Source organism: Sceloporus undulatus, chromosome 1 (assembly GCF_019175285.1).
Source record: "Sceloporus undulatus isolate JIND9_A2432 ecotype Alabama chromosome 1, SceUnd_v1.1, whole genome shotgun sequence".
Classification (NCBI taxonomy): Eukaryota; Metazoa; Chordata; class Lepidosauria; order Squamata; family Phrynosomatidae; genus Sceloporus; species Sceloporus undulatus.
Window position 1 is genome coordinate 235458037 of NC_056522.1, and position 13983 is coordinate 235472019.

The 13983-nt window shown below is 42.3% G+C and overlaps 1 protein-coding gene across 5 annotated transcripts in view; it reads right to left on the reverse strand.

The window, feature by feature from the left end:
• Positions 1–285: 285 nt before the first annotated feature.
• CCDC93 (coiled-coil domain containing 93) overlaps positions 286–13983 on the reverse strand; it is a 58081-nt gene continuing 44383 nt past the window's right edge. For 4 of the 5 annotated variants that reach the window (XM_042461890.1, XM_042461872.1, XM_042461881.1 and 1 more), the window contains 4 exons: positions 6197–6234; positions 5188–5272; positions 4032–4145; positions 286–3039 (listed from right to left, as the gene is read on the reverse strand). In XM_042461890.1, coding sequence (XP_042317824.1) covers positions 2986–3039; positions 4032–4145; positions 5188–5272; positions 6197–6234 — 291 coding nt within the window. In that variant the 3' untranslated portion in view covers positions 286–2985. Of the gene's footprint in view, positions 3040–4031; positions 4146–5187; positions 5273–6196; positions 6235–13983 lie in introns of those variants that run through there. The other variant, XR_006103380.1, reaches the window with a different exon arrangement.

Here is a 13983-nt window from a genome sequence, read left to right on the forward strand (position 1 = left end):
TGGATTACTGTAATGCACTCTTCATGGGGCTGCTTTTGAAAAATGTTGAGAAATCTGCAACCAGGTTGTTAACTGGGGCAGGCTACCAAGAGCACACAACTCCCTTGTTACAATGGTTTCATCAGTTGCCATTGGTTCCAGGCACAATTCAGAGCTGGTTTTGACCTATAAAGCCCTATATGGCTTGCAACCAGACTACATGAACAATTGCATTTCCCTTTATGAGCCCATTATAGCGCTAAGATTGTTTGGAGAGGCCTTATTCTCTGTCCCACCACCTTCTCAGGCTCATTTGGTGGTAACAAGGGAGAGGGCCTTCTCAGTGGCTGCGTCCACTCTTTGGAACTCCTTCCTTAGGGATCAGGGATAATGGCCCTTCATATGTTGCTGGGCTGCAAATCCCTTCATCCTTCACAATTGGCTAGGTTGACTAGGGCTGGTGGGAGTTTCAATCCATTGACATCTAGTGTACTACGCTTTGGCCACTCCTGGCCCACTCTTACTTACATAAATCTTCCTCTCTTCCAGGCAGAAGCTTATTAAGTATTTGAAGGCGAGAGTTCGGGTTTATGCAAGATATTTTGTTTCCATTTTAAGAAAAAGGTTATTACAGATTGAGTCTCCCTTACTCAGAATGTTTGGGACTAGAAGTGTTTTGGATTTCAGCTTTTTTTTCTGCCAGATTTTGGAATATTTGCATATACATAAGGAGATATCTTGGAGATGGGATCAAAGTCTAAACATGAAATTCATTTATGTTCCATATATACCTTATACACATCATTTTCCATAATTTTGTGACATCAAGGAAAAAAGGGTGTCACTATTTCATTCACCCATGTGGACAATTTTGGTTTTTGGGATTTTGGATACAGGAGAATCAACCTGTATTTCTTTTGAAACAAAACTGCCTTTATAAAAATTTCTATTTGCTTTTATGTCAAGATGAAGGAGGCTTCTCAGCTACAGATAGTGTTTATGACTCGTTACGTGACGTCACTTTTCAGACAGATGAGGAAACATGGCAAGACTAGAAGGAGAAGAAAGCAGCTTTGATGGTTGACATTTTAACTGGCATGTTTGTACTTGCTGGATTGCCTTCTTTGTCCCAGAAGACATAAGCCCTCTATGTTCCTGCACTATTGCACCAGTCTGGAAAAGCATCTTCCATTGGCTTGGCTTCTCTAATTCTTTTTTCAGTCCCCTCATCTACACAGCATTTAACAAAAACTACAACAACACATGAAAACAACCTTTTTTTAAAAGCAGAGATAGAACCAAAAGAGGTAACAGCTACATTTACTGTGTTAACTAGATGATGCAATGTTTCTTTGCTGCCTACTCAGTGATAATGGAGTTTGCTGAAATGTCAAAAGGAGAACAGAATAATAGTCCCACTGTGATGGTCTGCTACCATTACAGAAGTTTAGAGCATTGGGAGGGCGGACTGAACACATCCAAAGATCTTTCTGTTGATTAAACATCAAGTGCAATGCTGTTCCATAAAGTTTTGTATGTAAGAAGTCAAGAACCCAGATCTATCTCATCTTTAAGCGTGTGCAAAGAATGTGCAGCACTGTCTGGTTAAATGCTATACCTGGCACGGGAATCTACTGTGTTGGAGGACACCATTGTCCCCCACCTCACAGGACCATGGAAGGGCGGGCACACACATCTATCTTCACCATCTGACCCACTAAAAAAACTTGGGGTCCAAAATGTCCAGCAGCACCCCACAAGTCTCCACAGTCATTACTGGGTATTTTAATTCAGTTTCTGAGTATTTTAGGAACCTCCCATTTCAAGCCATTTTCCTCCTAAAAGTCTGGGAATAAAGAAATGGTAGAGAAGGTACTAAAATGTCCAGAATTTAAGAGAAATGGCTAACAGCCTCAACCTGCACTATTGGCCATTTCGAGGAAGAATGTGTAGAATGTATTTTTGGCTCTCAAAATTTTGGGAATCTTAGCAAAAGAGTTTGGGGTTTACATTTCCCCAACCCCTGTATGAGACTGTACAAAAACAGCTCTTCTAAACATTGCCAGTTTGTTCATGTCAGTAATTTTTACTGGCAGCATTCATGGTAGAAGTAGAAATAACAAAAACAAGAGTTCAATGTTACAAGACACCTTTGCTCAGCCATGAAATTCAGTAGGTGACCTTGGACAAGTCACACCCTCTCAGTTTCAGCAATTGCAAACCTCCTACGAACAAATCTTGTAAAAAAAACACTGAAGTGTTTCACTTTTGAAGAGCTTCTGAAGCTAACACTGGTTGGATTAAGAAAATATGTTTGATTTCTTAAACCATTTACCACAGCTATTTAGAAAGGACCAAACTACCAATGGTCTTCCAGTCTTCAGCTAAGGCATGTAAGTGAAAGTGATCTTAAAGATGATTTCAATTCTGGAGACAGCTTGTCATGAAGGAATTGCTATGTGGAGTTCCAGATGCCCAAATTCTAACCCAGAAGGAAAAGGGACAAAACTTGATTTTGGTGTTCATCACCTTTAAGCATAATATTCAGATTTTTATTGTCTGAAATGTTTTCCCCATTGATACTGAAGACATGAAACAAAGTGCTCTCATAGTTTTCTTGTTTCTCATGAATGGGGTTCTGGTGCAGAGGACTTCCAAATGACAAATAAATTTGGAGCTTTTTGTTCAATGCACCTTGAATGATTCTTTTTATAGTTTAAAACATGATACATGTTTTCTAAAACAAATGTATTTTTTCTGCAATGGTAACTAGTGCAAAACCTAATTGAAATACAAAAGAACGCCACTCTGGTGTGTCTTTCATATGTATGTATGTATGTATGTATGTGTATATGTCTATATATGTAAGAAATCAAATAAGGTAATATTGCTCAAATTCATTACTCCTTTAAAATAAGCCAACCTAGTTAATGAATGGATCAAATTGAAAAAGTATTCAGACAATAATACATTCAGTCATACAAGTGAATCAGTGCCTGATGTCCTTCAAGAACTCTTGCCTTTCAGTTTGGATAAGAGAATTTCATTTTTGCGGCATTCCTGTTAACAGAAACAGAAAAAAACAGAAGATTCAAACACTGAAAAATGGTGGTATCTATGTTAAACAATGATGCTTACAGTGTAATCCTATGTACAGCTACAGAGAAGTAACCTGCACTGAGTCTAAGGCAAGAGGCGGGCAACTGCATAGTTTCCCAGGCACCATCCCCCTGACCACAGGCTATACCTGCGCATCAACCCCCTCTATTCCCAAAATACTTATTTTCTTCAGTCATATGTCAGGGCTAGAAGCTTTGGGTGGACAGAACAGTGTTTCTGAATGTTTTTGCTGTTTTGGAGTCTTGTGGCATGGTTTTTGTCTAAAAGTGTTCCGGATTCAGGTCAAAATAAGTTAAAAACCCGGGGGGGGGGGGGGGGGCTTTAAGGACCAAAGAAGCAGGATTCGCAGGGGCATTTGCAAACCATGCACTGCACTTTTTCCTTCCCTGATTTAATACAATTTATGTATGTATATCTCTAGTAGATTAGCACTCTGGATGTGCTAACTCCCATCATGCTGGCTGGGTAACTATGGAGTCATAGTCCAACATATCTGGGGGGCACCTACTTGAGGAAGACCTGATATATAGGACTGCAGCATAAATCAACAGCAAGATTCATAGATACAAGGAAGATGTATAGCAAGTGGAATGTACTGACAGTTGAATGAGGGAGGGCTGAGAAGGAGAAGGTAATGGCCCATATGAGCCACACTGGGAAAAATAAGTGTGTATCTGAAAAGTCATACTGATGCTAAATACAATCATGCCAATAGCTTTTATCCTTAAACTACAAGCAACTGTTTCTACCCATTACATTATCATTACAATGTTATAAGAGGGGGAGAAATGAGGGAACTTCACAATCTCTTTCTATAGCCAAGCTATCCTAGAAGTGTCATTAGACTTCCGTGAGGTTCACATCTGCAATAGATTCCCTCTCTGCATCTAAAAGTCCTACCATTTCTATACCTCTAAGCCCTCATCTTTTACCTCTTTAAATTCTTTCACTGTTTTAAAGTAAAGTCTCTGTTTCTCCAGTAATTCCAGATATTCGTCATTTAATTGGTCCCTTCTCATTTTGTTTTCTTGCTTCTTCTTCTCCATCTATTGAAAAAAAATAAGCCAACAACCACCCAAGAATTAAAATACTATTGCAGTATATAGTAGCTACCTCCAAACACCTAAGATATGAAAATAAACTAATTTCTCCAGAGGACAAAATGTGAATTAAGAGCAGGATAAATAGAGATCTGAAGGAATATTTGGCAATGAAGACATTTAGGAAAAGAACTGCATGTGTGATTTAGCAAAAAATCAAGTGGTAGAATATACCTTTGTGCACACTGTGGCATCTGTTTCCACACTGCATATGCAAACTATTTCCACCACACCTGCCAGGCACTTATTGCTGTATTTACAGTAGATCACTGTCCTCTCCTAACTGAAATAAACACTCAGATCCTTAGTAACTTCTTACATTATTTCTTGTAAATCTTTAAGCTAACGGGGTCATGCCTGGATAGTTGTTGGATGAAAGCCACTCCCACCATCCCCAGTGTCTGTGTAGCAATACCAACTAGGACTAGGAAAATATCCTGCAGTCAGAGCTGATACCACTGGCGTACTTGGATTCCCTAAGGCTCTGACTCAAAAGGACACTGCTTCTCATGTTATGTAGGAGGTTTCACCTTCAATTGTGACATCATTTTCAGGTACTGTAGATGTATGAAAGAAGTGGACAGCCACTTATCTTAGTAACCTGGTTCTATTTGAATTGTTAGAATCTTGTGTTATGGTCATATAATATATAGGTACAAGGAACAAAAAGTATCTATGTGGTGTTCAGTAGAACTGAACATTATTCTACAGCAGTGGTTCCCAACCTGTGGGCTCACCTAAGACCATCAGAAAACACATATTTGCACGTAGCAATGAAAATAATTGTATGGTTGGGGGTCACCACAACATGAGGAACTGTATTAAAGCGTCGCGGCATTAGAAAGGTTGGGAACCACTGTTCTACAGAATAAAAATTGTGCTAAATGTTTTAAATACCTCCACCAAACTTCTTTTTCTCTCCCCCACTTCCTCCTTTTTATGCCAAAAAAGAAAAAGAAAAAAACAAGAAAAAGGAAATTATCTAAACCTTCATTCGATTCTGTTTAATTCCTTCTACGATCTGCTCCATCTGCCGGAGAAACTGATCTCGGGCACCAGAAGAAGCCATGGCTCTGAAAGAATAGACATCAAAGAAGAGAGAATGCTATGCAACGGAAGGAACATTCACACTTGATGATTTTAAACTACAAGATAAACCTTTGGAGATCAAACTTTGCTTGCAAATAACTGAGACAGAAACTAAAATAATGTGGGCTGGAAGGAGGGGAAGATGAAGAGTATTATATTTACTCAGCTTCTTTTCCTTCTATAATTTAATGAGGTTACCAAAGAAAAGAGGAATCTTCTCATCTACTCTCCCCTGTGCAATTACCTGTCAAGTCTACCTGGTACTTAGGAGTCAGCTCATTAAACATAGGAATTTATGGTTGATAATGAGCAAATGTTTAGAATGATAGCTAGGATATAGGTTGAAATCCTTAAAATATTGGCCTTAGAATTAACTAGCAACACTAACATATACACAGAGAAATTAGTCCCATTGTCTTCAATGGGGCTCACTCTTACATAAACTCATCTAGGCTTTTATGTGGAGGCAGGCTCCTGTGTCCTTGGGAAAGCTCCCTCAAAGTTTAGATGCTGTTAGCTCCTGAGACATAGATACTGCCATAAAAAAGGCAGCATGCATGCATTTCATAACTAAGCGAAGCCCTCCTTATTTCAGCCAAAGTCTACTTAAGAGTTATTTAAGATTTGTCTTTGTGTGGCAAACACAGAATGGGTTTCTCTTTGAAAATTGCAAGCAACATGATATTGTCATAGTTATAAATGAGATCTTTAAAAAGTGTTACATAAATAATTTAAGAGTGAATTTGAGAGTGAAATGTATGAATACTTGGCTGCCTTTGTAAAATTTTTAGAGCAGTTCCACTTTTAAATGGAACTATTTCTTAAATTAAGTCAGTGATAAAGAAGTGAAATGGCTGAGCTATGAGGTAAGTATAGCAGCCCTGTGGAAAACGAGGAAGATGACTTACTGCTGGAAATTGTCATGAATTGAATTCAGCAAGTTAACCTGTAAGACAGAAGGATTTATTTTGATACAAACTATCCTGTGTAAAAAATTAAAATTCTATAAGCAACAGTGCTGGTTAAGAAAACTGGCTGATATACATGACTATGCATTAGTTTTCAGCACTATGGTACTCATTACTTTAGGACTGGCAGCTGTGTGTGTAAAATGACTTCTCCAAAAGTGTTTGAGGCTGAACTGGTTCAGAAAACCTTTTTGTAGTGGTTGACAGCTTATTCACACATGCCTGCCATCATCGCATGGTTTATGAAGAACTACATACAATACACACGTTGACATGGAGTGCAGTTTGTTGCAATAAAAAAGAGAACCACTTAGGACATTTCAATAATCACTGAATGGCATTATCTAGGACAGTGATTAGCTAAGCTATAATCAGTGATCCCAAAGTGACCCAGGTGACAGTGGAAAGATCCAGGGGGGCAGTGAGGGGGAAAGGGGGCAGCAGGCGGTGGTAAAGAAAGGGACGGCAGGGGACCTTCAGCCGAACTACTGGTGCGCAAGAAATAAAAAGTAAACTATCAGCCGTAGGACCATGGTGGGGATGAGGGCTGCATGAAACTTCTTTTCAGAGTCCCATAAAACCACTGTACAGCCTCACTGATCACTTCATGTGTTGGTGTCTCCTGCTCTTCATCTACCTGTGCGAGCTCATTCTCTTAGCCACATCTTTCACCAGTGGTGGTTGTAGCTAAGAAACTTGCAAGTCCAGGCACCGGGCATTTCTTCTGTAGCCAGAGTGACTACATTTGGATAGACTGATTGACAGGACAAGAAGTTAGATGAGATGTGGCTAGAGACGTGGAAAAAAAGGGCTTTCAATTTGAATCTACTTACCGTGATACTCGACTATAAAACCATCTCATGTATTAAATTCGAGGCAGTTTTGAGGCCAAAATTATGTATTTTGCACGACTGGCAAGAAGGAGAGGAGGAGAGAGGTCGCTGGGGCAGCCATTTTACAGTGGTGACTGTTTTTTTTTTTAACTTTGGAAGGTGTGCTTGTAGTCACATCTTCAGTGAGTCACACCTGTGAGTCATAGGGATGGGAGCTAGCAGACTAGTCTTTATTTCTTCTCCAGAGCCTCTGCAGAGCAGTTCCTGCTACAGAGAAGAGGAGGAGAGAGGTAGCTGGGCAGCCATTTAAGTGGTGACTGTTTTTTTAAACTCTAGGAAGAGTGTGCTTGTAGTCACATCTTCCGTGAGTCACACCTGTGAGTCACTAGGGGGCAGAGCTAGCAGACTAGCTCTTTATTTCTTCTCCCCGAGCCGCGTGCCGTTATTTTATTTCATTTTTTTTAATCCAAGGAAATTACAGCAAAAGGCAGAATTGATCGAGCTCACTGCCACCAATTGTTGAAGCATCAAGGGCTTAGCATTGGTGTTTTCTGGAGGATTCTTTTTTTCAGGAGGGAAGCCCACAGTCCTGTTCCAGTAATTTCCTAAACGTTTCAGTAGGACATGACGGAAACACGGCAGTCACTGCAACACTTGTGGGATGTTTGTCTTCTTGCCTAAGAAGTGGAGAACTTCACATGCCCCAAGTGCAAGTTGGTTAGCCCTCTTGGAGGAGAAAGTGCAGCAGTTGGTCCAGAGGCTACACTTCAGCATATTGGGCGAGGAGGATTCCTGGACAGAACAGAACTAACAATCCTGACGAATACCATGCAGAGAGGAAGATGCTAGAGCCGAGGAGGTCACTTCACATACACAGGAGGAAGATAGCTGGAGGAATGTCACCAAAGGAAGTAGGCCACAAGAGGATTGTTTGGGAGCTTGCAGCTAGAGAATCGATTCAAAGCTCTTTCCCTTATCAAGGAGGATGAAGAAGAGCAGCATGGACAGACTTCAGGGACAGAGCAGGCAAGCCTGAGCGTCCCACCCAAGGGAACAGCTGCTGCTAAATCTCGTAGGAGGCGTGTGGTCGTAGTGGGGGACTCCTTGCTGAGGGGTACAGAAGCAGTGATTTGTAGGCTGATAAGATGTCGAGAGGTGTGTTGTCTCCCAGGGGCAAAGATCCGTGATGTGACAGAGAGGCTGACAAGACTGGTCAAGCCTACTGACCAATACCCCTTCCTCTGGTCCACGTGGGAACCATTATACTGCAAGACACAGCCTGCAGAACATCAAAGGGATTACGAGGCGCTTGGTAGGAAGCTGAAGGATGGATGTACAGGTTGTCATCTCGTCTCTTCTTGCCAGTTTGAAGGGCACGGTACAGGAAGGGAGAGGAAAATAGCGATGTGACACAACTGGCTTCGCAGATGTGCCGCCAAGAACAATTTGGATTCTTTGATCATGGGCTGCGGTTCATGAGGAGGACTTCTTGCAACAGACGGGTTGCATCTCCACCCAGTGGAGAATGTTTTTGCCAACAGTCTCAAGAACTGATCAGAGGGCTTTTAAAACTGAGTCCGTGGGGAAGGGAGACAATATTAGGAAGGCGAAAGGGCGGAGAAAATAGTCAAACAGACTAAAGGAAACAAGAAACAGGTGCAAGGATCCATCCGTGGGAGGCAAATAACTGGCACAGCAAAAAGTAAATGGGACCCGTGGTCTGTGATGCCTCTACACTAATGAACAGAGCATGGAAAATAGCAAGATGAATTGAACTCCTAGTACAGCAAAGCAAATATGATATAATAGGCATCACTGAAACCTGGTGGGACGAGTCTCATGATTGGAAGTGGAAATAGAGGGGTATACCTTTTTAAGAGAAAATAGGCCAAACAGCAAAGGAGGAGGAATAGCACTATATGTCAGGATATTTTACACCAGTGAAAGGATCCAGGACCTCAATCATGGAAGCCCGTGGAGAGCATCTGAATAAGAATCAAAGGGGAGGGAAACAACCAGGATGTATGGTGGGAGTCTACCACAGACCCCCAAGTTAGCGGAGGAATTGGATGATGCCTTTCTAGAACAGAGCCACACAGTCAGAAAAGAGAGATTTAGTAGTGATGGGCAACTTCAAACTACCCTGATATTTGTTGGAAGTCAAACAGCCCGATCCTCAAGGTCTTGCAAATTCCTCACTTGCCTGGAGACTATCTCATGGTCCACAAGGTGGAAGGAGGCAACAAGGGGGTCAGCTATTTGGATCTGATCCTACACAACAAGGTGACTTGGTTAATGGGGTGCCAGTGATGGGATCCTTAGGTGGAAGTGACCCTGTTTCTCCGAATTTGTTATACACATGGAGAGGAGAAGCCAGGCATAGTCAAACACGCATCCTAGACTTTAGGAAGGGATTTCAGTACAACTTAGAGAAGTATGAGGGTGATCCCATGGCAAAATACTAAAAGAGAGGGAGTTCAGACTGGTGGTAAGTTTCTCAAAAGAGAGATACTGAAGGCACAATTTCAACAGTTCCAGTGAGAAAGAAAATGGGAGGTGTCTCAAGAAGAAACCAGGATGGATGACTAAGGAACTTTCAACTGAGCTAAGTTTGAAACGGAACAAGTATAAGAATGAGAAAAAAAGGGAAATCACGCAAAGGAATTCAAAGAGAATAGCAGCTGTGCAGGGGTAACGTCAGAAAAGCTAAAGCGCAGAATGAACTCAGGCTTGCTCGAGAGGTTAGAACAACAAAAGGCTTTTTGGATATGTCCGCAGCAAAAGGAAGAGAAGGAAACGATAGGGCCATTGCGTGGAGAAGATGGCAAAATGCTAACAGAAGACAGAGAAAAGGCGAATTACTCAACACCTTCTTGCCTCAGTCTTCTAGAAAGGCAAAGGGTGCTCAACCTGAAGATAATGGAGCAGAGGCCAGAACAGGAGGATTTCAGCACGAATAAGTAAGAGGTAGTAGGGATACCTTGTTAATCTAAATGATATAAGTCTCCAGGACCAGATGAACTACATCCAAGGTATTAAAAGAACTGGCAAATGTAATATCGGAGCCATTGGCATAATCTTTGAGAACTCCTGGAAAACAGGAGAGATCCCAGCAGACTGGAGGGGGCAAACGTGTCCCCATCTTCAAAAAGGGGAAAAAAGAGGATCCCACAATTATCGTCCAGTCAGTCTGACATCAATACCAGGAAGATTCTAGAGCAGATCATTAAACAGAGAGTCTGTGAACATCTAGAAAGCAATGCCATATCACAAAAGTCAACATGGGTTTCAGAGAAACAAGTCATGCCAGACAAATTGATCTCTTTTCTTTGATAAAATTACCAGCTGGTAGATGAAGGGAATGCTGTGGATATAGTATATCTTGATTTCAGTAAGGCCTTTGACAGGTTTCCATGACATTCTTGCAAACAAGCTTGAAAATGTGGGCTAGACAAAGTAACTGTTAAATGGATCTGTAATTGGCTGACCGGCCAAACCCAAAGGGTGCTCAACAATGGCTCCTTTCATCCTGGAGAGAAGTGACCAGTGGGGTCCCCAGGGCTCTGTCCTGGGCCCAGTGCTATTCAACATCTTTTCAATGACCTGGATGACGAATTGGGAGCATACTTATCAAATTTGCAGATGACCCAAATAGGGGGAATAGCTAATACCCCAGAGGACACGATCATGATTCAAAATTACTGAATAGACTAGAAAGCTGGGCCAAAGCTAACAAAATGAAATTCAACACGAGAAATGTAAGGTATTTTGCGGAAAAATAAAATGCACCGATATAGGATGGGGGACACATTGCTGAATGAAAGTAATGTGAAAGAGATCTAGGAGTCCAAGTAGAACATAAGTTGAACATGAGTACAGTTGATGCGGCAGCTAAAAAGGCCAATGCAATTCTAGGCTGCATCAATAAAAGTATAGTGTCTAGATCAAGAGAAGTAATAGTGCCACTGTATTCTGCTCTGGTCAGGCCCCACCTGGAAATTGTGTCCAGTTCTGGGCACCACAATTCAAAAAGGACATTGGAGAAACTGGAGCGTGTCCAGAGGAGGGCGACTAAAATGTGTGAAAGGTCTGGAACCTTGCCCTATGAGGAACGACTCGGGGAACTGGGAATGTTTGCCTGGAGAAGGAGGTATAAGATGGTGATATGATGCCCTGTTTAAATATTTGAAAGGGTCACATTGAGGAGGGAGCAAGCTTGTTTTCTGCTGCTCCAGAGAACAGGACCCGGAACAATGGATGCAGCTACAGGAAAAGAGATTCCACCCTCAACTTAGGAAGAACTTCCTGCAGTAAGGGCTGTTCGACAGTGGAACAAACTCCCCCGGGTGTAGTGGAGTCTCCTTCCTTGGAGGTCTTTAAGCAGAGGCTAAATGGCCATCTGTTGGGGATGCTTTGATTTGGATTTCCTGCATGGCAGGGGGTTGGACTGGATGGCCCTTGTGGTCTCTTCCAACTCTATGATTCTGACCCATGGATAAATCGCGGGGTGAAACCTGGGGCTCCTTCAGTGTGTGTATGTGACATGCAGCAAAAGGGACTCTAATTGAGGCTTTTTGTTCAGCATTTCAACTTTGGTTTCAGCCTTTATTCCCAGACTGCACGGCCAGTGGTGGCGGGAGAGAGAGATCTTTGTTGTTTAACAGCTATCAGTCATCCAGGGAACTCTTTCTGCTTGGCTCAAAAGAAAAAGAAACTCTTTTCCCACCACATGGAGAAATCTGAAAGAGCTGTTATCACATTACCATAATGACCCGTAAATAAGTTGACTTAAATGGCATAAACTTTTAGACTTATAGATGAGCTTTGCCAGGACTTGGCTAGCAGGCTGGAGCTGCATTGCTGCTCCTGTTTACCCCCCTCCCCCCAATCAGACAAACTGAAAGAAGAGCTAGCAGAGAAAACAATGTTGGTGTATGTTGGTGGGAAAGACTTGAAGCTGTGTTTAAGTGTTGACATGTTTCTGGGGAAGAAGGGGGAGGAATATCTGGGGTTAATTCTTGGAAAGAGTCTTTCACCTTGTAGTGGCTCCTGTAGTTAAAATCTCTCCCTTCCCACATCCATGCCAGTCTCCAGTCCAGAGCTTGTGGCCTCTGTAAATTCCCAACGCACACGCGCGCGTGCACCCACACCAGCTATGCCCCTCTTTGCTCCAATGAAGAAAGACTGAGAGTCCTTCCTCACCAGAGAGGAAGCTTCTCCCTTTGTACCCATTCATCTTGGGAGCAGCAACCAAGAAGCTGGCAAAGGAGTGACTGAGAGACCTCCTGAATGTACTGGCCTTTGCTGGAAGGATAGCATGGGAGCCTTCTCACTTGCTGGTCAACCAGCTGCTTGGTAGCTGCTATCAGGGAGACCAGGAGCAAAGAGAGCAGAGTCTGATCAGCCAGTCAAGCAATACCCCAAAAGCCTCTTGCCCAGGCCAGCCTTTGCCACAAGACTGGCACAAGCAAGAGGTTGCTCAGTTGCTGATCCTAAGGTGACTGGGTGCAAAGGGATCAGCGACCTAGATTGGTTGTTCTGAATATGCAGAAGAACAATAGAGCTAATCTCAAGTAATACATAGGGGGTGGGGCGCCAGGGTTGTCATCCAAGAGGAAGGGGCAAAGTAGCCAGAAAAACTTTGAAGACCACTGTTATAAACCAGCATAACATAACCAAAGGAATTATCCCTTCCCACTTCTTTAACCAGCTTCAAAACGGAGTTCAAGACCATCCTGTTCAGAGAAGCATTCCCAGGCATTGCATAATTGTCACTTGCTATTTGATGTTCCTTTGTTGCCTATTTTATTGAATCATTTCCTGTATTGCTATGTCCTCCCTCCAGTCCATCTGCCTTGGTCCAGGCCTCGGAGTTTGAGAAGAACTGCTGGCCCTCATCCCCTTCCCCACGACCACTCCCTTCTCCTTTTGTGTCATGTCTTTTTAGATTATAAGCCTTAGGGCAGGGAACCGTCCAATTAAAAAGATTGTATGTACAGCGCTATGTAAATTTACAGCGCTTTATAAATAAAGGTTAATAATAATAATAATAATCCTTACTCTCCCCCCCCCCCCTTTTCAGGAGACTATTCAAGAACTTTGCTACATGTTTATACAAAATACAGTTAAAGAATATAGAGTGCAGTACTCCTCTATTTAGCAAAACAATTTGAAGGAATCTTACAAACAAGTTCAAAGAAAATGTGTGCATGTGTGTGCATGCCTTCAAGTTGCCTGTTGACTTATGGCAAGCCCATGAATTTCACAGGGGCAAGGAATACTCAGATGTGGTTTTGCCAGTTCTTTCCTCTGAAATACAGCCAACAGCACCTGGTATTTGCTGGCACTCTCCCATCTAAGTATGAACCACACTTGACCCTGCTTAGCTTCCAAGATCAAAAGGGATCCAGTGCCTTTAATGTATTAAGGCCTAAAAAATAGTAATACTTCTTACATAGAAACCACAAGGCAAGTGTAAGTACAGCAAATCCAGAAAACATAGTGGCAGGTGAGCCTAATCCAGACTGCACGTATGGATATGGATGTATTTGTAGATATGGATCCAGATCACAGACAAGACTATTGTTCCCTGCTCACTATCCCATGTTAGGTCACGGAAAGAAATAAAAAAATTCCCACTAATTCTGATCCGTGACTTGACTGTCTGCAAACTCTGAGCAATGTCTTTCTCTCTCACTCTCAGACAATGCTTCCACAATTCTGTAGAATTCAGCTGGCTCCAAGAACCCTTGTTTGACAATACTTTACTTCTGCAACCCAACCAAGCTGGGTACCTGGCTGAAGCACCAGAGGGAAAAGCTCCACTCATTTCTTGGACTGCTGAACCAAAGATGTCAACAGGCACGGTCTGCATTCTCTCAGAAGACAGTGTGC